Genomic DNA, 21,608 nt, shown 5'->3' on the forward strand with positions numbered 1-21,608 from the left:
TTTTAACTCATTATATATCATTTCCCAGAAGGCCTTCACTTTAGGGCAGGTCCACCAGAGGTGAAAGAATGTTCCTTCATTTTCCTTACATTTCCAACATTTGTTATCAGACGAATGGTGTATTTTAGCCAATTTCACTGGGGTCATGTACCATCTATATATCATTTTCATTACATTTTCCTTCAGAGCATTACATGCTGTGAAGTTCAGCCCGGTGGTCCATAACCTTTCCCAGTCCTCAAACATAATGTTGTGCCCAATATCCTGGGCCCACTTTATCATAGCCGATTTAACCAATTCGTCTTGTGTGTTCCATTTCAGCAGCAAGTTATACATTTTTGAAAGTACCTTGGTCTTAGGTTCTAACAGTTCTGTTTCCAGTTTCGATTTCTCCACCTGGAATCCTAACTTTTTATCAATCTTAAACACTTCTTTAATCTGAGCATAGTGTAACCAGTCTCGCACTTTATCTTTCATTTTCTCTAAACTCTGCAGTTTCCAATTGTCTCCATCCCTTTCTAGTATTTCCCAATATTTTGGCCAATTGGCCTCCATATTGGGTCCTTTTCGGGCCTTAGCCTCCAAAGGTGACAGCCACCTCGGTGTTTTGTTCTCTAATAAGTCTTTGTATCTTGTCCAGACATTGTGGCCAAGCAGGAATTTGAACCCTGGTCTCCTGGGTCCAGCACTCTAACCACCAAGTCACACTGACTTTCATATGGTGAGGGCAAGATAATTTATATTTCTTAATTTTCCCCAATGTGCAAGGGGGGTATTATTGCAAGAGGCTAAAATCTGTATGGAATTTATTTTTTCAAAAATACACCAGCAGGAGTCCAGCAAATGCATTAACAGGTCATGAACGATAGGAGCATCATAATAATAGAGAAATCAACATCATATTATGCATGAATGAATCTTGGGCAAATGTTGTTTACATTGAAAACAGAATATTAAGATGGAACTTTTAAACTTAACTCTATGCAGAACAATAGGCAAGATTAAATTAACTACAAATTTAACAGCTGCTAAATGCTGTGTTGGGGCACCTAAAGCCCAGAATGTCTTTAGTTAAAAGTTTACTACATTAGCAAGGCTGTCCTAACTACACAGTCCTTTAGAAGAAGACCAACTACCAACCCAAAGTGAAATTCCGGGAGGCATAAACTTCTGTGGTTTTAGATTCACATTACTAGAGACCAGTTGGGCTGCCAGGATATACAATCCAGGAAAATCCAGATGGAAGACTAGTCCAGGCGTAAACTGTAGAAAAATGCTTATTACAAGCAGCAAGAATAGAATCTAAAAAGAAAGGAAAAGGTAAGTTATTGCGCACATGCACACACACACACACACACACACACACACACACACATTGTTTTAAAAAAAAGTGTCTGGAAAGATGAAGCTAAGACGTTGACCACAGAAGAAACTGCAAATTTTTCTCTGCTTCCCAACATCCCAGAACTCTCTCCCCAACTTTGATTGGTTCTTCTAATTCCACCTTTGCTCACAACTAAGACTTGTTCCACAGTTGCTAAGTGGCAGCCAAGTTAACAGATAGAGCAAGATAAGCGACTGAACCGACACTTGCAGTCAAGTTGCAAGACCGTGGGCAGACAAACAAAGGCCTGGGGGCCGGATCTGGCCCAACCGCCTTCTAAATCCAGCCCACGGACGGTCCAGGAATCAGCGTGTTTTTACATGAGTAGAATGTGTCCTTTTATTTAAAATTTGTCTCTGGGTTATTTGTGGGGCATAGGAATTAATTCATCCCCCCCCCAATATAGTCCGGCCCCCCACAAGGTCTGAGGGACAGTGGACCGGCCCCTTACTGAAAAAGTTTGCTGACCCCTGTGCAAGCTGCATCCATGACCTTCAACCCAAGCTAAAGTTAGTCCCACCAAGCTAACTCAAGTCCTATGGCTTTTGAAAACCTTCATTATCAAATTAAGGTAGGTTCAGGGTGCTAGGTTAAGAACGTAACTATCAGGCAGCAAAGGAACCAGCCCCCGCAGCAGGTTGCCAGGAACGGACAAGACAAGGAAAAGTACAGTGGTATCTCGGGTTAAGTACTTAATTCGTTCCGGAGGTCCGTTCTTAACCTGAAACTGTTCTTAACCTGAAGCACCACTTTAGCTAATGGGACCTCCTGCTGCCGCTGCGCCACTGCTGCACGATTTCTGTTCTCATCCTGAAGCAAAGTTCTTAACCCGAGGTAATATTTCTGGGTTAGCGGAGTCTGTAACCTGAAGCGTATGCAACCTGAAGTGTATGTAACCCAAGGTACCACTGTAACGGCATTGCCCTGAGTGAATGTCTGCCCGCTCCATCTCTCCCACTTCCTCATGAGTCCAGCGGCGGAGCAAGCCAAATGGGTGCCTGGGGCGGTGCACACACCCTGCGCCGGGGGCGGAGCCAGCTGCCCATGGGGGCGGGGCCTCTGAGGAATCTGCCTGCCTCCTCCCACTCAGCCGCCCTACAGCTGTGGGGGAGGCGGTGGGCGGACCATTTGTGGCAGCGCGGAGCCTGCGAGTGCTCAAGCCACTGCATCACTCCCAGGAGAGACGCGTGGCTCAGGTGCGCTGCAGGAGCTGTGCTGAGTGCCGCCAGGTGTGGCGTTTGCCCTCCCAGGTGTGTGACATCATACTGGGTTCATAGGGAAAGGGTTAACTAATTGTAAAATGACTAACCAATGGGAACCCAGGCGGCAGAGGTAACTGTGTATAAGGTTTGAGCACAGAGGTTTTTTAGGGGGTTAGAGTTGTAGAGAAGACAGTCTGGAGTGGGAAGAGACAGAGAAGATAAGTCTGGTGGTTGGGCTAGTCTGGTGAGAGAATTTGTTAAGAGGAGTCAGTTAAACAGTTGAGATAATCAGTCAGAAGGTATTAGGAAGATAAAGATACTAAAGTTAAGAGGAATATTATCTGAAAAACCATAAACGTGTTAATGCTTGTAAAATAAACGGGGTTTTTTGGTTCACTTTTAACAACTGTCTGGACTCAGTGTTTTACCAGAGAGTAACTGGTTTGTGGCAGCGGGGAAGCAAGCACAGTGGTGGCACAGGGATCAATAGACCGTTAAACGTCTGGGGATCCTGTGTGATGGCTGCAGGCCCCGTGCTGAGTGCCGCCCAGAATTTTGTAAACCCCCCCCCCCGTGGTGACACCCAGGGTGATCCGCCCCCACCACACACCCCTTTCTCCCCCCCCTGCATGAGTCATCGTTACGGGTGCTGAAAAGTGCCCTCTGCCTTTTAGCTCTTTGTTTTCCTACTTTCAAGGCCTGCCATGTTCTGGGAGAGGGTGGGGTCTGGAATGCTTTCTAAATACACTGTGTCCGTCAGCGGTCACCCCCCCCCCAGTGCTCCTTCCTCCTCCTCCTCCTCCTCTCTCATTATTTCCTAGCTTTTCCCCTGTTGTAAACCCAAATCTGCCCTTTTCCCCTTATGGGGTATCCAAGAGCCCATATAGAGTCCTTACATAGGTTCCTTATTGGTAGGAGAAAATAACAGAGGCCAACCAGAGAATATTGAGAAGCAAAGCAGCTAGTAAGCCTGATCTTTATTGAACTGTTGCAACAGCGTCCTCATTCACCACATCCAGGAGGGAGGAGGAACCCAGAAGAATGAGGCACAAGGCCTTATATAGTCATACCTTGGGTTAAATGTGCTTCAGGTTGAGCGTTTTCAGGTTACGCTCCGGGGCAACCCAGAAGTAACGGAGTGTGTTACTTCTGGGTTTCGCCGCTCGCGCATGAGCAGGCACTCAAAATGGCGTCACATGCATGAGCGGAAGCGGCGAATCGCAATCCGCACAGACGCGGGTTGTGTTCGCTTCAGGATGCGAACAGGGCTCCGGAACGGATCCTGTTCATATCCAGAGGTACCACTGTATAGACATTTTAAATTCCCTGCCCTGGAGCTCAAGACCACCCTTCCATACATCATACATACATCACAGAAGGGGTGTAACCCAAGACCACCCCCCACAAACTTCCTATCTACATCACAGAAAAGGTGTTGTCGTTTTTCCTATCTGCCAGGTTATCTGATAGCCTTTCCTGATAGTCTGTCACCCAATAAAATGCTGATTACTCAATTCCTGAGACAATGGGAAGGCTCCCTGACCCCCCTCCCTCCTTGCAGGGAAAACACCTGGTTAGTTTGGGAACCAAAAATGGTTTTCCTGTGGTCTATGTATGTGCTTGGTTGGTACACTTATGAACATTTAACATATATGTAAGACCTCAAAATTCCTATCACACCCCTCATCTGCCTCTGAGCTGTGACCTCCCTCAAACCCCTGCTGTAATTCTGAACTGTCTTCTTCTTCTCTGGAAGGGTCAGGCTGGGGAGATGGCCTCCACCATTCCTCCTCTGCCCAGTCCCTGACAGAAACTACAGTTTTAGGTTACAGCTTTTCCGGTGCAAAAAGCACTGTATAAGCCCACTTACCCCACAGTTCCTGCGAGGATTCCTTCTAAGATGATGAACTTGGTCACTGCAGCAAGGCTGAGAGCAGCTTTAAAATGAAAAGGAAACCACGTCAGGGAGTGAGGAGATGGCTGGCTTATTCTATCAGTGCTTCAGGTCCACGTTCTGCATGCTTATTCTTAATCATCCCACGGTAGGATTTATGTATAAGCTAAAGAAGCTATAGCTTAGGGCTACACTCTCTTGCCCCACCCCGATTTTTTTTTTTTAAAGGAAAACAAACTGGATGTACATTTCCAAAATACAAGATAAAAAACAAATGAAATAAAACCTACATACAGCAACAGTGTTTTGTGTTGTTTAGTCTCCTATTTGTTATGTGCAAATGGCTTTAGATACCTATGAGGTCCATGAATTACCATACAGTGGTACCTCTGGTTAAGAACTTAATTCATTCTGGAGGTCCGTTCTTAACCTGAAACTGTTCTTAACCTGAGGTACCACTTTAGCTAATGGGGCCTCCCGCCGCTGCTGCGTGATTTCTGTTCTCATCCTGAAGCAAAGTTCTTAATCTGAGGTACTATTTCTGGGATAGCGGAGTCCGTAATCTGAAGCGCCTGTTGTTGACAAAGGACAGCTGTATATATAAAGGGCCCCATTACCTTCAGGAGCTTAGGGCAAGTGGGGAAAAGTGCCCTGTTACTATGCAATGTTTCATCTTAAACCTCATCTTACCTGCACCAGAAAGCTGTTGGGTGTCCTTGGGGCTTTTTGTACAATGGAGATTTAATTTAGACCAAACATTTTTTCCACCAGAAGCCTCACAGGTGCTGACTTCAGAGAAGATGGCAGTTCCTCGATAGCCTTCCAGGCATTCATAGTGCAGTTTCTGCCCCACGTGGTACATTGTCACTTTAACATCGGCATTGCTGAGGGGTTCTGGTTCTCCGCAGAAGCCTACAGGGCGGAAGAAGAAAGTGAAGAAGTCCAGCAGTCAGTGATGGAGCCAGGAACAAGCAGGGGCTGTTTGTTTTTAAGGGCCACATATTTTTATTTTCAATTTCATGAACCCATTTTTATTGCTGTTCTTTTACAGGTAGTATGAAAACCAAGGCAGGGGAAAATGAGAAGCGGGTATACGAGATCATCAAGGACAGAGATTCAAAAGTTGTTTGGCACCTTTCGTTGTCTTTTTCAATAGACTGTAAAAGGTCCCCATTCTTCTTTAAAGTCACAGACAACAAAATAGGAGTATAGCATCTAGATCAAGGGAAGTAATAGTGGCACTGTATTCTGCTCTGGTCAGACCTCACCTGGAGTACTGTGTCCGGTTCTGGGCACCACAGTTCAAGAAGGACACTGACAAACTGGAACGTGTCCAGAGGAGGGCAACCAAAATGGTCAAAGGCCTGGAAACGATGCCTTATGAGGAACGGCTAAGGGAGCTGGGCATGTTTAGCCTGGAGAAGAGGAGGTTAAGGGGTGATATGATAGCCATGTTCAAATATATAAAAGGATGTCACATAGAGGAGGGAGAAAGGTTGTTTTCTGCTGCTCCAGAGAAGCGGACACGGAGCAATGGATCCAAACTACAAGAAAGAAGATTCCACCTAAACATTAGGAAGAACTTCCTGACAGTAAGAGCTGTTCGACGGTGGAATTTGCTGCCAAGGAGTGTGGTGGAGTCTCCTTCTTTGGAGGTCTTTAAGCAGAGGCTTGACAACCATATGTCAGGAGTGCTCTGATGGTGTTTCCTGCTTGGCAGGGGGTTGGACTCGATGGCCCTTGTGGTCTCTTCCAACTCTATGATTCTATGATTCTATGAAATGAACTGGACTCTTTGGCAGGTTTTGAATAAACATACACAAATTTATTGAGTTAATATGGTGGATAGATAACATAAGGATGTATACCATTTGATAATATGCAGAGAACAACATGAGTTGAGAAATCAGAGGGAGGAGCTGAGGGAAGTCTTGGGGGAGGGAGGGAGGGTTTGTTGGGGAGATGGGAGGGGAAAAAATGGGAGGGGCAGAAACAATGACGATGATGTGTATTTGTTTTGTTGAATTTGTTAATAAAAAAACTTTTTAAAAAGCTGCTTGGCACCTTCTACGGCACCAAATGCAGTAGGTCTAGCATAGGGGTGCAACAACCCAATAGAGAGGTATGGCAAGGGGGCCCTACTGTATCTGCCACCTGAGGTGGTTGCTTAACTTTACCTAATGATAGGGCTGGACTGTCACCACAATTCTGGGTCCAAGATCTCAAAGAGATCACTCTTCCATGATTAAAGTAAAGGTAAAGGGACCCCTGACCATTAGGTCCAGTCATGACTGACTCTGGGGTTGCGGCGCTCATCTCGCTTTACTGGCCGGGGAGCTGGCATACAGCTTCCGGGTCATACGGCCAGCATGACTAAGCCGCTTCTGGCGAACCAGAGCAGTGCACGGAAACGCCGTTTACCTTCCCACCAGAGCGGTACCTATTTATCTACTTGCACTTTGACGTGCTTTTGAACTGCTAGGTTGGCAGGAGCTGGGAGAGAGCAACGGGAGCTCACCCTGTCACGGGGATTTGAACCGCCGACCTTCTGATCAGCAAGTCCCAGGCTCTGTGGTTTAACTCACAGCTCCACCTGCGTCCCTCTTTCCATGGTTACATTTGTGTTAAATGCACGATCAGGGATACGTACAGGATTAATAGCACCCCATGCCTTAGGATTGCCACCTACCCACACTGAGATGTTCTGCTACTTCTGAACGTTCCAAAATTTCTCCAACCCTGCTGGCCTAATATAACATCAGAAGAGGAGCCTGCTGGATCCGGCCAAGGGTTCATCAAGTCCAGCATCTTGTTCTCACAGTGGCCAACTGGATACCCATGGGAAACAGGCAGGAGGATTTAAGCCCAAGAGCCCTCTTCCCTCTTGTGGTTGCCAGCAACAGGTATTATGAATTGTTTTGTGGATTACGAGTGCTGCAATGCTTTGTGAATTTTATAATACGACTTTTCTTGTGGTTGTGCTGTTTGATCTATTTTTTTTAGTTGTTTTGTTAATGTCGTATGGAAGGTGGCCGTTTCATTGGTGATTTGTTAATCGTTTTATATACCATATTTTTCCATGTATAAGATGACCCCTATTTATGAGCCCCAAATTAAGAAATTTTAAACATTCCATGTATGATGCGCCCCAATTTTAAACTTAAACATTTTTTTGGGGGGGGATATAGTCTTATACACGGGAAAATACAGTAATTTATTGTAGGCAAGCCGCTTTGTGACTCGTGTAAGTGAAAAGAGGCCATAGAAAGAAAGCAAATGAAACTATAAAACAATGGTATTCGGAAGGATAATACCCTTAACTCTTTGCCTTTTACTCTTTGCCTTTATTTGTTTCCTGTGCGGCTACATTTCTACTTGCGGAGTGACTTTAGGCTATAGGATACGAAGATGGAAGCGTCTGTCTTACCTGCCCGATTTGTAGGTTGGGGGCTGGTGGAAGCTATGCTCCAGTTTCCTGCTGTAGAATGTACTGTAGGAGGAAGAGTCTGCTGCGGGTCAGCTGTGTAGAAGAACGAGGAAGAAAATAAGGTACTCCAAACAATATGCAGTGGTACCTCGGGTTAAGTACTTAATTGGTTCCGGAGGTCCATTCTTAACCTGAAACTGTTCTTAACCTGAAGCACCACTTTAGCTAATGGGGCCTCCTGCTGCCGCCGTGCCACCGGAGCACGATTTCTGTTCTCATCCTGAAGCAAAGTTCTTAACCTGAAGCATTATTTCTGGGTTAGTGGAGTCTGTAACCTGAAGTGTATGTAACCTGAAGCATATGTAACCTGAGGTACCACTGTAGAAGTGCTGGCTTGTTAGGCGCATCATGCGTTGTGCCACAAAGCAGAAGTGTCTGTTTTCAGTCCAGGGTCCACTTTCCCTTGTGGTGAGCCTGGCAGGAGCCACATAAATGTGGTGGGTGGAGCCAGAAGCAAAAGCGGGCAGAGTAATAATAATAATAATAATAATAATAGTAGTAGTATTTTATACCCCACCCATCTGACTGGGTTGCCACTGTCACTCTGGGAAGCTTCCAACAGAAACACAAGAAAGCAACAACAACATTTAACCTTGAAAGCTTCCCACAACAGATGTCTTCTGTATAATTTTTCATAGACATCTGAAGGCAGCCTTGTTTTGGGAAGCTTTTCATGGTTTAATGTTTTGTTCTGTTTTTATATATGTTGGATGGGCGGGGTACAAATAAATTATTATTATTATTAACCTATCTCCTTGATATCTGATGGGAGGGCATTCCACAGGGCGGGCGCCACTACCGAGAAGGCCCTCTGCCTGGTTCCCTGTAACCTCACTTCTCCCAGTGAGGGAGCCACCAGAAAGTCCTGGACCTCAGTGTCTGGGCTGAACAATGGGGGTGGAGACGCTCCCTCAGGTTGAAAGCACAGAGGCCATTTAGGGCTTTAAAGATCAGCATCAAGACTTAGAAATATGCTTGGAAACATCCTGGGAGCCAACGTAATTTTTTTAGCATCGTTGTAATGGAGCCCCGTGGCTGCTACCAGTCTAGCAGCTGCATTTGGGATGAGTGATAGTTTCTGAGGTCTTTTCAAAGGTAGAGCGCATTGAAGTAGTCCAAGCGGGAGATAACCAGCGCATGGAGCACTCTGGCAAGACAGTGCGCAGGCAGGTAGGGTCTCAGCTGTCACAACAGGTGAAACAGGTTGACAGCTGCCCTGGAAACATAGCTGACCTGCACCTCCATGGGCAGCTGTGAGTCCAAAATGACCCCCAGGCTCCACCCCTGGTCCTTTAGGGGCACAGTTACTCCATTCAGGACCAGCAAGTCCCTCACACTTCCCTGCCCCCTGTCTCCCCATTTTGTTGGGATTCAATTTCAATCCATTAACCACCCTCCAACTGCTTCCAGACACCCACAAAGGACCTTTGCCACCACCACTGGTTCCAGGAGGTCGAGCCGAGTATGGCTGCGATCGGCTGCCATTCTTCTTTTTTTGCAAAGCGGCGTTACATGCAAAACCAGACGTTTTTACCTGCAGATGCATCTCTCCATTTCTCAGATCTTCCAGCTGACTTCAAAGAGGAAGACAAGGTATAGAAATTCATTCTGTCTCCCAGAAACACAACTTCTTACCTACACAAATCGGGAGCGGAGAAGTTCTGTTCCACTTAGCTGTACCGCCCACGTTCCTGCATGTCAGAAGATTGCTTCTCCTTGGTTTTCTCTGGTACCCTTTATGGCAATTGTAACGAGCGGGTGTGCCCACGACATACCCTTCAGGAGCAGTGTATTTTGCAAATTTGATTTTCTGTGGAAAGGGGCACTCTTCTGCAAAAGAGAAAAGAAATGTGCATGTGTGAACCAGGGATACGGAATGTGATCAAAGCCATTCAAATAGTGCATAATAAGAAGTAACCAGCTGTATTTTTGAATAAATAAGGTATACTATTCATTGTTGCCGGAGGAAACTCTTGAGAGTCCCATGGACTGCAGGAAGATCAAACGTATCCATTCTTAAGGAAATCAGCCTTGAGTGCTCACTGGAAGGACAGATCCTGAAGCTGAGGCTCCAATACTTTGGCCACCTCATGAGAAGAGAAGACTCCCTGGGAAAGACCCTGATGTTTGGAAAGATGGAGGGCACAAGGAGAAGGGGACAACAGAGGATGAGATGGTGGGACAGTGTTCTCGAAGCTACCAGCATGAGTTTGACCAAACTGTGGGAGGCAGTGGAAGACAGGAGTGCCTGGCGTGCTCTTGTCCAGGGGGTCACGAAGAGTCGGACACGACTAAACGACTAAACAAGACAAGACTATTCATTATATCAAACTGTAGATTTCAACGGAAGTTTCATAAAGTTCAACGAAAAAAGCAGAAGACCCAGCAGATCAGTTCATTCTCTACTCAGTTCATGCATAAGATCCCTACATGTATAAGTGTCTATTCCACCTGTCTGTTCATAGAGTCCAATAATCCACATAAAGGGTTGTTACAGTTCCACAGAATCCTTTCCCAGAGTCTAAGACAAGGATTTCCGGAATATTAGCCTTGTTTCGCCATCCTAGGCTTCATCAGTAGAACAGGCTCTAGGTAATGCAAATAAATACAATTTCGTAATCTCACACATTTTTACAGCAAAAATAATATAAAAAACCATAAACAATGGTATGTACCATGCGTAATATTACAGGCTAGTGCATCTTAGAGCATAGTAGTGGTTGCAATAAACAGCAACTGTTACAAAGCAGGATTATATGGACAAGCACAATATTGGTTTGAGTGACAAGTGTCAGCAATCGACTGATACAAAATTTATTTCTTAAAGTGACCCATATGGCACGACAGAAATAAAGCAAACTTAATCCATGCTCAGACGTGTAAACTCATACGTAAATGTAATCAGTTTTTAGATCTAAAGCAACAGCAGTCCACAGATACAGAATTTGTAATAATGCAAGCAGAGTCCAGGAGGAAAATAAATCCTGACAACACTTCACTGAAGAAACTGAACGTAACAGCGGATAATTTGGGAGGAAAGGAATAAAGAAGCCTTTCTTACTTCAGGCCTGGTTCAGAGTGGGAAGACATTCAACCAGTCATACAGAGGGGGTGGGGGAAACTCCCTCAGAACAGCACAGCCAATCACATGCTACCTCAGTAAACACACTGCCTGGTTGCTAAGAAATGTCTCTACCTCTCTCGTTTATAATAATAATTTATTATTTATACCATGCCCATCTGGCTGAGTTTCCCCAGCCACTCTGGGTGGCTCCCAATCGAGTGTTAAAAACAATACAGCTTTAAATATTAAAAACTTCCCTAAACAGGGCTGCCTTCAGATGTCTTTTAAATAATAATAGTGAAATATACTCAGAGTCGAGAGTGGATTTCATGCTCTTTATTCAGCTCATAGTGGTGAGGAGGAATGAAAGTTTCCCCAAAGTATCTGCTTATATACATTATTTACACAATGGGCTGCACGTGATTGGCTAATTCCAGAATTCTCCTGTAGGCCAATCAGATTGTGGATTCACTTCCATCTGGAGCTGGATTGGGTGGCTCCTGCAGACCAATCATACTGCTGCATTGTTCTAGGACCAATCAGACTGCTGCATTCTGGATCCTATTGTTCTAGGACCAATCAGACTGCTGCATTTTGGATCCTATTCAACTCAGTACATAACAAATAATAATTTAATTTAACAGAATTAACCCTTTAGTTGCAAACTGGATGATCCTTGTTGCATTCAGTGGCGTAGCGTGGGGGGTGCAGGGGGGCCCGGCCGCACCGGGCGCAACATCTGGGGGTTAGGGTTAGGGGGCGCAAATCCACAGGTTAGGGGGCGCAAATCCACGGGTTAGGGGGCACAAATTACTTGCCTTGCCCCGGGTGCTGACAACCCACGCTACGCCACTGGTTGCATTTCCAAGGTCTGGGGGACAAACGCAGCCTTCCAAATCTCTCTGGTCAGTCCCCAAGACTCTCCCCACGCCACAGCCCTCACCAGTCCTGTTCCACAACCTCCTCAGGCTCGTGCCTGTAGCCAGAATGCGTCCCTGAACTCTGAAAATGCTCTCGCTCCTCCTGCTTTTGCTGCTCCCCTAGGAAATATTACTGGGGTTTAAGTCCACAAATCACAACTCGAGGGATGGGAGAGAGATTCAACTCAGTTGCATTTAAAGGGGAAATTACCTAATTCACACTTTCTAAACCAACATGCAAATCGAAACACAGCCATCCTTCGAAATTCACACTTCTCCAAGTTGCACAGTGCAGTCCTCCAGCCAGTTAATGTATAACGTTGGGGTAAGTGCGCACTCATTGCCGAAAACAGCGTATGAAAAGACATTATATTGGGTGAAATTGCTTTGGAAAAAATGTGTATAACGGGCAAAACTGCACACGCAAATTGAGGCGTTCACAAAGTAAAGGAAGGATTGAATTCTGATTAATAAGAATACACACAGAGGCTTGAACCAGCAAGGCTCTGGGAAGGGTGCATATAATAATCTCTCTCTGCCTCCACCCCTCGGCCCAGGTCTCCAGGTCATTTTATTCACAAAAGAACTTTTACAGAGTGTTCGTAAGAACCAATCAGATTTCTTCTGAGCATTTCAACAAACCCCAAGTGGGGACGAAGTTAAACTATCAAAGGTAAAGGTAAGGTAAAGGTACCCCTGCCCGTATGGGCCAGTCGTGTCCGACTCTAGGGTTGTGCGCCCATCTCACTTAAGAGGCCGGGGACCAGCGCTGTCCGGAGACACTTCCAGGTCACGTGGCCAGCGTGACGAAGCTGCTCTGGCGAGCCAGCACCAGTGCAGCACACGGAAACGCCGTTTACCTTCCCGCTGTAAAGCGGTACCTATTTATTTATCTACTTGCACTTAAGGCTGCTTTCGAACTGCTAGGTGGGCAGGAGCTGGGACCGAAAGACGGGAGCTCACCCCGCCGCGGGGATTCGAACCGCCGACCATACAATCGGCAAATCCTAGGCACTGAGGCTTTACCCACAGCGCCACCCGCGTCCTATCAAAACAGAACTACAAAAGAGTGCATTTGGCAACCCCGGAGGTGATAAACAAGTAATATACATGATAAGAAGGATGGCCAGGAAGACAGGGATCATTATCACCTTCAGGTGAGATCTGTTTCCTGGCCCTAAAATTAACATCTTAAGATTAACATATCAGAAAAGCTACATCAAAGAAACTGCCCACTGTCTTTGATGACCCAGGATGCCTGCCTTGCGAAGCAACTGGGCTGTGTATGTGACTTGTCAAGTTAGAGAAATGGAACAGGGATGCAGAGATGTGGATTAATAGTTTAAACCCAGTCAACACAATGCTTTCATTGCTGACACAGATGGCTTACTCTATATTTGTTATAATTCCTCATAGCAACCCCACCTGATCACTACAGCAAATGTGTACATCTGGGGAAATTTGCATTAAGATGCTGACAGGTTTTCGTGAGGACTTAAAAATTAATAAATTGTAAACGGGTGTGGAATTATGAGGAACTGAACTGAAGATTGGAAGAATGAGAAACTGAGGCCACATTCACGTCATGCATACAGAGCACTACGATACCACTTTAAACAGTTATGGCTTTCCCCACCAAACAATTATGGGAGCTGTAGTTTGTTAAGTTATCACAGACATAGGCAGACTCCGGCCCTCCAGAAGTTTGGGACTACAATTCCCATCATCCCTGACCACTGGTCCTGTTAGCTTGGGATGATGGGAATTGTAGTCCCAAAATCTGGAGGGCTGGAGTTTGCCTATGCCTGAGTTATCAGGAGGCCCCCCACCCCCCTCACAGAATTACAATTCCCAGAGTGGTGTAACAATCCCTTGTCCCAGAGAACTCTGGGAATTGTAGTTCTGGCAGGGGACTAACAACTCTCAGCACCCTTAACAAACTACAGCTCCCAGAATTCTCTGGGGGGAAGTGATGGCCATTTGAAGTAGTGTCATAGTTATTCACATGTATGGTGTGGTGACTGTGGCTTTAGAACAGGCTCCCTCAACCTCGGCCCTCCAGATGTTTTTTGGCCTACAACTCCCATGATCCCTAGCTAGCAGGACCAGTGGTCAGGGATGATGGGAACTGTAGTCTCAAAACATCTGGAGGGCCAAGGTTGAGGAAGCCTGCTTTAGAATAATAGAACTGTAGAGTTAGAAGGGACCCTAAGAGTCACCTAGTCCAACCCCTTACACTGCAATTATCTCAACACAGTGTTAGTAGACATGTATTAGGATTTTCCTGTAAATGCCCGTTAGACATGGCTTTGAGCTTCACCCTGCAACGGCGCTATGACTCTCTTGTGACTCATTTAATCAAGAGTGCCCTTTAGAATAGGCAGTTTTGGGGCAAAGGGGGGAATGAACGAAAGATAAGCGTCAAAAACAGATGAAAAATGGAAATCCCAGGCTGCCCGCTGCTTTCAAAGAACCGTTTGAAGCCTTAGCAGAAATGTGTCACCCCTTTATGAGGAAGTAGCTTGCGGAGACTTTTTTATTTGATAAGCCTGCTTTTGTTTCAGAATATGTGGCTGAGGTGTGCGGTTAATCTCTCTCTCTCTCTCTTCCGATCATCAGTCCTGCAGGAGAACCACAGCCTGCTACTAGGTTAGAGAAGGGGAGGGGAGTGACCTTAAAACCGTTCATCTTATACACACGCAAAGCACATGCGCAGACATATTGTTTTGGCTGAGGACCAGCAAATGGTTCAGGGTCCTATTAGTCATTTTAACCATAGGATTCAGGGCCGGCTCAAGACTTTTTGCAGCCTGAGGCGAAAGACAAGATGGCACCCTCCCCCAAGGTACACACAGAATCCAGTTGGACTGGTAGTTGAATCTTACTCCAATACGGGTGAAAGGATGTTATGTACTGAGTTGAATAGGATCCAAAATGCAGCAGTCTGATTGGCCCTAGAACAATAGGATTCAGAATGCAGCAGTCTGATTGGTCCTAGAACAATAGGATCCAGAATGCAGCAGTCTGATTGGTCCACAGGAGCCACCCAATCCAGCTCCAGGTGGAAGTGAATCCGCAACCTGATTGGCCTTTAGGAGAATCCCGGAATAAGCCAATCACGTGGGGCCCATTGTGTAAATAATGTATACAAAGCAGACATTCTGGGGGAACTTCCATTCCTCCTCACCGCTATGAGCTGAATAAAGAGCATGAATCCACTCTTGACTCCGAGTATATTTCAAAGGACAATGTCTTCCACTGGATTTGGAAGCAATGTCTTCCACTGGATTCTAGCTTAGGGGATACAGGGCGGGCCCAAGCCTGAGGCAGTTGCCTCACTTTGCCTCATCGTAGAGCCGGCCCTGACAGAATCATGGAACTGTAGAGTTGGAAGGGATTCCCAAGGGCCATCTAGTCCAACCCCCTGCAATGCAGGAATCTCAGCTAAAGCATCCATGACAGGCGGCCACCTAACCTCTGCTTAAAAAACCTCAAAAGTAGGAGAGTCTGCAACCTCCCAACCAAGTCCATTCCACTGTCGAACAGCTCTTACTGTCAGAACGTTTTTCCTAATTTTTAGTCGGAACCTCCTTTCTTGTAACTTGAAGCCACTGGTTCGAGTCCTACCCTCCAGAGCAGGAGAAAACAAGCTTGTTCCCTCCTCCATGTGACATCCCTTAAGACATTTGAAGATGGCATTCTCAGTCTCCTCTTTTCCAGGCGAAACATGCCCAGCTCCCTCAACTGTTCCTCATCAAGCATGGTTTCCAGACCCTGGATCATCTTGGTCACCCTCCTCTGCCCACCTTCCAGCTTGTCAACATCCTTCTTAAATTGTGGTGCCCAGAACTGGACACAGTATTCCAGGTGTGGTCTGACCAAGGCAGAATATATTCAATTCAATATAAGTTTATTGTTCTAGCCAAAGTCTATGAGAATCCTGCAGCAGCAGTAGCAATAAAGTAATTGAGATCATAAACCCATAATTTGAGCCAACATCTGCAATGTAAGAGAGGTTACCAAGGACACCAACAAACTGAAATCCAGCTTGATTTCAAATTAAACCACCAACTCACCGCAATGATTTCCAGCGATTTTACCTAACTCCCTTTTCCTGATTTCCTCCCCTTGAAGCCAGCAGAACAGAGGTCCACTCTCTGTGTTACGAAGCTGTTATTGTCACTCAAAAGAATGAGGACCATTTTTACCTGGGTGTAGCTGCTTGCTTGTGTGAACAGAGGTTTCAGAAAGCAATTTCTTGAGTATATAAGGGGCAAGCTATGATGCCTCCCACCTCAGGTTGACCACTAATACAAATTATGTCTGTGTATGGGACTTTGTTGTACTGGCCATCCAAGAGCCAAAACACACCTCTGTATATATGCATGTGTATCTATCTATCCATCATCTATCTATCTATATCTATCTATCTATCTATCTATCTATCTATCTATCTATCTATCTATCTATCTCTATCTATCTATCTATCTATCTATCTATCTATCTATCTATCTATCTATCATCTATCTATCTATCTATCTATCTATCTATCTATCTATCTATCTATCTATCTATCATCTATCTATATCTATCTATCATCTATCTATCTATCTATCTATCTATCTATCTATCTATCTATCTATCTATCTATCTCTATCATCTATCTATCTATCTATCTATCTATCTATCTATCTATCTATCATCTATCTATCTATCTATCTATCTATCTATCTATCTATCTATCTATCTATCTATCATCTATCTATCTATCTATCTATCTATCATCTATCTATCTATCTATCTATCATCTATCATCTATCTATCATGGATATACTTCAGCAACACTTAAGGGAAGCTTTCCTTCTGTTCTGGAAAACATACAGTGGTGCCCCGCAAGACGAATGCCTCGCAAGACGGAAAACCTGCAAGATGAAAGGGTTTTCCGTTTGCGAGTTGCTTCGCAAGACGAATTTCCCTATGGGCTTGCTTCGCAAGAAGAAAGCCCATAGGGAAATCTCCGGGGACCTCTTTTAAATGCTGGCGGTGGGGAGCAAAGCCTTTCCCCCCCTCCGGCCTTCAGAAGAGGTCCAGGAAGGCCGGCGGGGGCCGAAAGGCTTTGCTCCCCACCGCCAGCATTTTAAAAGCAGTCCGGGATAGCAGGGAAGCGCTTCCCGCTATCCCGGACGGCTTTTGAAGGCAGGCGGGGGGAGCAAAGACTTTTGCCCCCCGCCGGCCTTCAGAAGAGGTCCTGGACCTCTTATGAGGGCCGGCGGGGGGCGAAAGTCTTTGCTCCCCCCTGCCTGCCTTCCCGGGAGAGTAGAGAAACGCAGTGTGTTTCTCCGCTATCCCGGACGGCTTTTGAAGGCAGGCGGGGGGGAGCAAAGACTTTCGGCCCCCGCCGGCCTTCAGAAAAGGTCCAGGACCTCTTCTGAAGGCTGGCGGGGGGCAAAAGTCTTTGTCCCCACTGCCTGCCTTCCCGGGGGCTTTTAAATTGCCCTGGGACAGCGGAGAAGTCCTCCGCTGTCCCGGGGCGATTTTAAAATGCTGGCGGGCGGCAGCGCTGCTCCCCCCTGCCTGCCTTCAAAAGCCGTCCGGGATAGCGGAGAAACACGCTGCGTTTCTCCACTCTCCCGGGAAGGCAGGCAGGGGGAGCAAAGACTTTTGCCCCCCGCCGGCCTTCAGAAGAGGTCCCGGGGTTTTTTTAAATGCTGGCGGGCGGCAGCGAAGGCTCCCGGGCCCCCCCAGCATTTTAAGATCGCCCCGGACAGCGGAGAAGTCCTCTGCTGTCCAGGGGTTTTTTAAAATGCTGGGGGTGGGAAGAAAAGCCCTTGTCCCCCCCCCAGCTTTCAGAAGAGGTTGGGGGACAGACTGTCCCCGGACCTGGTCTGAAGGTGGTTTCCATAGGAACGCATTGATTGATTTTCAGTGCATTCCTATGGGAAACCGTGCTTCGCAAGACGAAAAACTCACAAGACAAAAAAACTTGCGGAACGAATTAATTTCGTCTTGCGAGGCACCACTGTATTCTATGTGTTTCACTTCCTTCCAGCGTATAATGGATGACATCCCTTAAAAATAGACTGTGTTATATGGAGACAGACCATTGGTCCATTTTGCTCAGTGTTGTCCACACTTATTGGGTCTCTCGTTGTCCCAGCTAGAGAAGCCAGGGATTTAACCTCAGAGCAAGGCAGATGATCCGCCATTGCGTTAGGTGGCCCTTTCCTGGTGTGCATGCCCATTCTGGAGCGCATTATTTGGGAAGATCCTGTAGCTCAGTGGCACAACATGCGCGCTGCAGGCAGAAGGTCGCAGGTTCAATTCCTGGCACCTGCAAGAAGGGCTGGGACTGCCCCTGCCTGAATCCCATGAGAGTCACTGTAGACAATACTATCCGAGAGGGACCAAAGATCTGAGCTAGCTTCCTTGTGTTACCGGCACTCGATGAAGGCAAATTTCTATGTTTCTCAAACTGTTTTTACTTATGTCCACATTTAATCCATCAAGGCTGACATCTTAAGCCAGGGGTCAGCAAACTTTTTCAGCAGGGGGTCGGTCCACTGTCCCTCAGACCTTGTGGGGGGCCAGACTATATTGTTTGGGGTAGGGGATGAACGAATTCCTATGCCCCACAAATACCCCAGAGATGCATTTTAAATAAAAGGACACATTCTACTCATGTAAAAACACGCTAGTTCCCGGACTGTCCGCGGGCCAGATTTAGAAGACGATTGGGCCGGATCTGGCCCCCGGGCCTTAGTTTGCCTACCCTGTCCGAAGCCCACTTACATGGGAGAAAGTCCCACTTAATTAATAGCATACCTTTCAACGTTTCCCCAGTGAAAATAGGGACACCCTATTCCACCACAACAACAACTACAACAACAATTTTATTATTTATACCCCCTATTTTTATAAAATTAAAAATAATTTTATTATTTGTATGCCACCCATCTGATTGGGTTGTTTCAGCCACTCTAGGCAACTTGCAACAGGCACATCTAAAAACATGGTAAAACATTTTAAAAAAAACTTCCCTATACAGGGCTGCTCTCAAATATCTTCTAAAGGTTGTTACAGCTACTTATATCCTTGGCTTGGGGTGTCACATAACTCCAACCCCTCCAACATTTCACCAGTTGGAACGGCCTAAGGAAAAGCTGGACATTCTAGGATCAAATCAGAAACCGGAATGACTTCTGTAAATCTGGGACTGTCCCTGGAAAATAGGGACACTTGGAGGGTCTGTAATAGGACTTATTTACTTCCGAGTAAAACTGGTAAATCCTATTACAGACCTTATTTACTTATTTACCTTATTTACTTCTGAGTAAAACTGGTAACAGGAACGCGGGTAGTGCTGTGGTCTAAACCACAGAGCCTTGCTGATCAGGTCGGCGGTTCGAATCCCCGTGACGGGGTGAGCTCCCATTACTCGGTCCCTGCTTCTGCCAACCTAGCAGTTCGAAAGCACGCCAGCACAAGTAGGTAAATAGGTACCACTCCGGCGGGAAGGTAAACAGCGTTTCCGTGCGCTGCTCTGGTTCGCCAGAAGTGGCTTAGTCCTGCTGGCCACATGACCCGGAAGCTGTACGCCGGCTCCCTCGGCCAATAAAGCGAGATGAGCGCTGCAACCCCAGAGTCGTCCGCAACTGCACCTAACGGTCAGGGGTCACTTTACCTTTACCTAAAACTGGTAAGGAATGTGGTGTAATTCATCAGGTCAAACCCATACAGTTAGGACAGCCAGAGGGTAGCTGCAGCAGTTTGCTACTTACCATCAGTGGCAGCCAAAGTGGTAGGTTGGAAAATCCCCCATATGAGAAGGAGCCCCAATCCAGTGTAAAAGCCACCCATCTCTTCTCCAGCCCTAAGCTGGTTCTGAAGGTGGCAGGAGGTTTTCCACTGACTGACTGTGAGCCGACACGCCTCTCTAGCACAGAGCCGGAGGAAAGGGACTTGATAACATATTTATATGCTCGTTGTCTCAAGTCTGATCAGCTTTTCTCTCTGACTCTCCCCCATCCACCCCCCTCCTTGTCTAAGAATAGGCGAAACTGGCCTTCTCAGGTGTGAGGACTACTCATCCAGGAAGCCACATTTTCTTGTCAAGGTGTGACACAGCTTTGCTCTTGTTGTGGAGGAGGAGGAAGGAAGTGGTTTTCACAACTGGCTAACGCTCTGCGGATGAGCTTGGCAGAGAGTGGACAGCTCTACCCAAACTCCTTGTGTGGCCATTGTTATAGTGACCCCCAAGCCAGCGGACGGTTGCTCGTCTCTGGTCTAGGATGGACTGAAGTGTGGCAAGGAAAAGGAGAATTAAAGCACCATCTTTAACGGCCTCGGCCCAGTATACCCGAAGAAGCGTCTCCACCCCCATCGTTCTGCCCGGACGCTGAGGTCCAGCGCTGAGGGCCTTCTGGCGGTTCCCTCATTGCGAGAAGCTAAGCTACAGGGAATCAGGCAGAGGGCCTTCTCGGGAGTGGCACCCGCCCTGTGGAACACCCTCCCATCAGATGCCAAAGAGATAAACTACAGTGGTACCTCGGGTTACATACGCTTCAGGTTACATACGCTTCAGGTTACAGACTCCGCTAACCCAGAAAGAGTACCTCGGGTTAAGAACTTTGCTTCAGGATGAGAACAGAAGTCGGGCGGCGGCGGTGCAGAGGCAGCGGGAGGCCCCATTAGCTAAAGTGGTATCTCAGGTTAAGAACAGTTTCAGGTTAAGACCGGACCTCTGGAACAAATTAAGTACGTAACCAGAGGTACCACTATACCTGACATTTAGAAGACATCTGAAGGCAGCCCTGTTCAGGGAAGTTTTTAATGTGTGACATTTTAATGTATTTTTAATCTTTGTTGGAAGGCACCCAGAGTGGCTGGGGAAACCCAGCCAGATGGATGGGGTACAAATAATAAATTATTACAGTATTATTATTATATTATTATCTTGGATGCACTCGGTGCTACAGGAGAGCAGGCGCTATGCAGTATTCCAGGTTTTGGAGTGCTCTTGGGTCAAGCACTCTCCCTGGGATTCTCACACAATGGGTCTTGTTCCTGGACCTCTTTGTCAAGTGTGTCACAATGCCCTCCTTGTTGGTTCCACTTTTTGGCTCAGGCAAACAGCCAAAGAGCAAGCAGGCAGTGGGACCGACTTATCCAACTGCACCCATTGGTGGCTGGGATGGGTGGGTCAGATGGCAGGTGGAGTCAAGAGTTCTTGCTCTTTTTCTCGTGACACGCTTTTGATGTTAACTGAACTATTTCTTTAGGAAATTCCCTGGCTGATCATATGCACGATGCTTCATTTGCCCCTTTCAGATCAGAGCGCACCCATCTCTACCAGGACAGCTTACTATTTTGCTGCTGCACATAAAATAGTGACAGATTTCATTTTCATTTCTTATTTTTTGCTGTGGCATACTTTTCTGGGGTTTTCTTTTTCTCCCCCCCCTTAAAATCTTTTATTGAAATTAATAGATATCATAAAAAGGTAAAGGTGAAGGCTACAGAAGCAGTGCCTCCAGTTGCGGAAACTTTGGGATACGGCTGGACCTCTGGAACGGATCCCGTCCGCAACCAGAGGTACCACAGTAATCCTGTAGATCAGAGGAGGCTAATCTGTGTCCTTCAGGAGGTTTTGGAATACAG

General features: G+C 46.5%; 1 protein-coding gene and 1 long non-coding RNA gene across 2 annotated transcripts; both read right to left on the reverse strand.

Moving 5' to 3' along the window:
* Positions 1 to 789: 789 nt before the first annotated feature.
* LOC309378888 lies at positions 790 to 4,526 on the reverse strand. The gene is made up of 2 exons (XR_014172254.1): positions 4,457 to 4,526; positions 790 to 1,302 (listed from the first exon to the last, which is right to left on the reverse strand). It is a non-coding gene; the product is annotated as an uncharacterized lncRNA (long non-coding RNA).
* Positions 4,527 to 5,099: 573 nt separating this feature from the next.
* IL2RA (interleukin 2 receptor subunit alpha) lies at positions 5,100 to 19,902 on the reverse strand (the record flags this gene model as incomplete). Its single annotated transcript, XM_081929255.1, has 4 exons — positions 19,730 to 19,902; positions 9,603 to 9,797; positions 7,908 to 8,000; positions 5,100 to 5,392 (listed from the first exon to the last, which is right to left on the reverse strand). Exons 1-4 carry the CDS (start codon positions 19,806 to 19,808, stop codon positions 5,100 to 5,102), a joined length of 660 nt encoding a protein of 219 aa, XP_081785381.1. The 5' UTR covers positions 19,809 to 19,902.
* Positions 19,903 to 21,608: the final 1,706 nt, after the last annotated feature.

Source organism: Podarcis melisellensis (assembly GCF_964234715.1).
Source record: "Podarcis melisellensis genome assembly, chromosome: 10".
NCBI lineage: Eukaryota > Metazoa > Chordata > Lepidosauria > Squamata > Lacertidae > Podarcis > Podarcis melisellensis.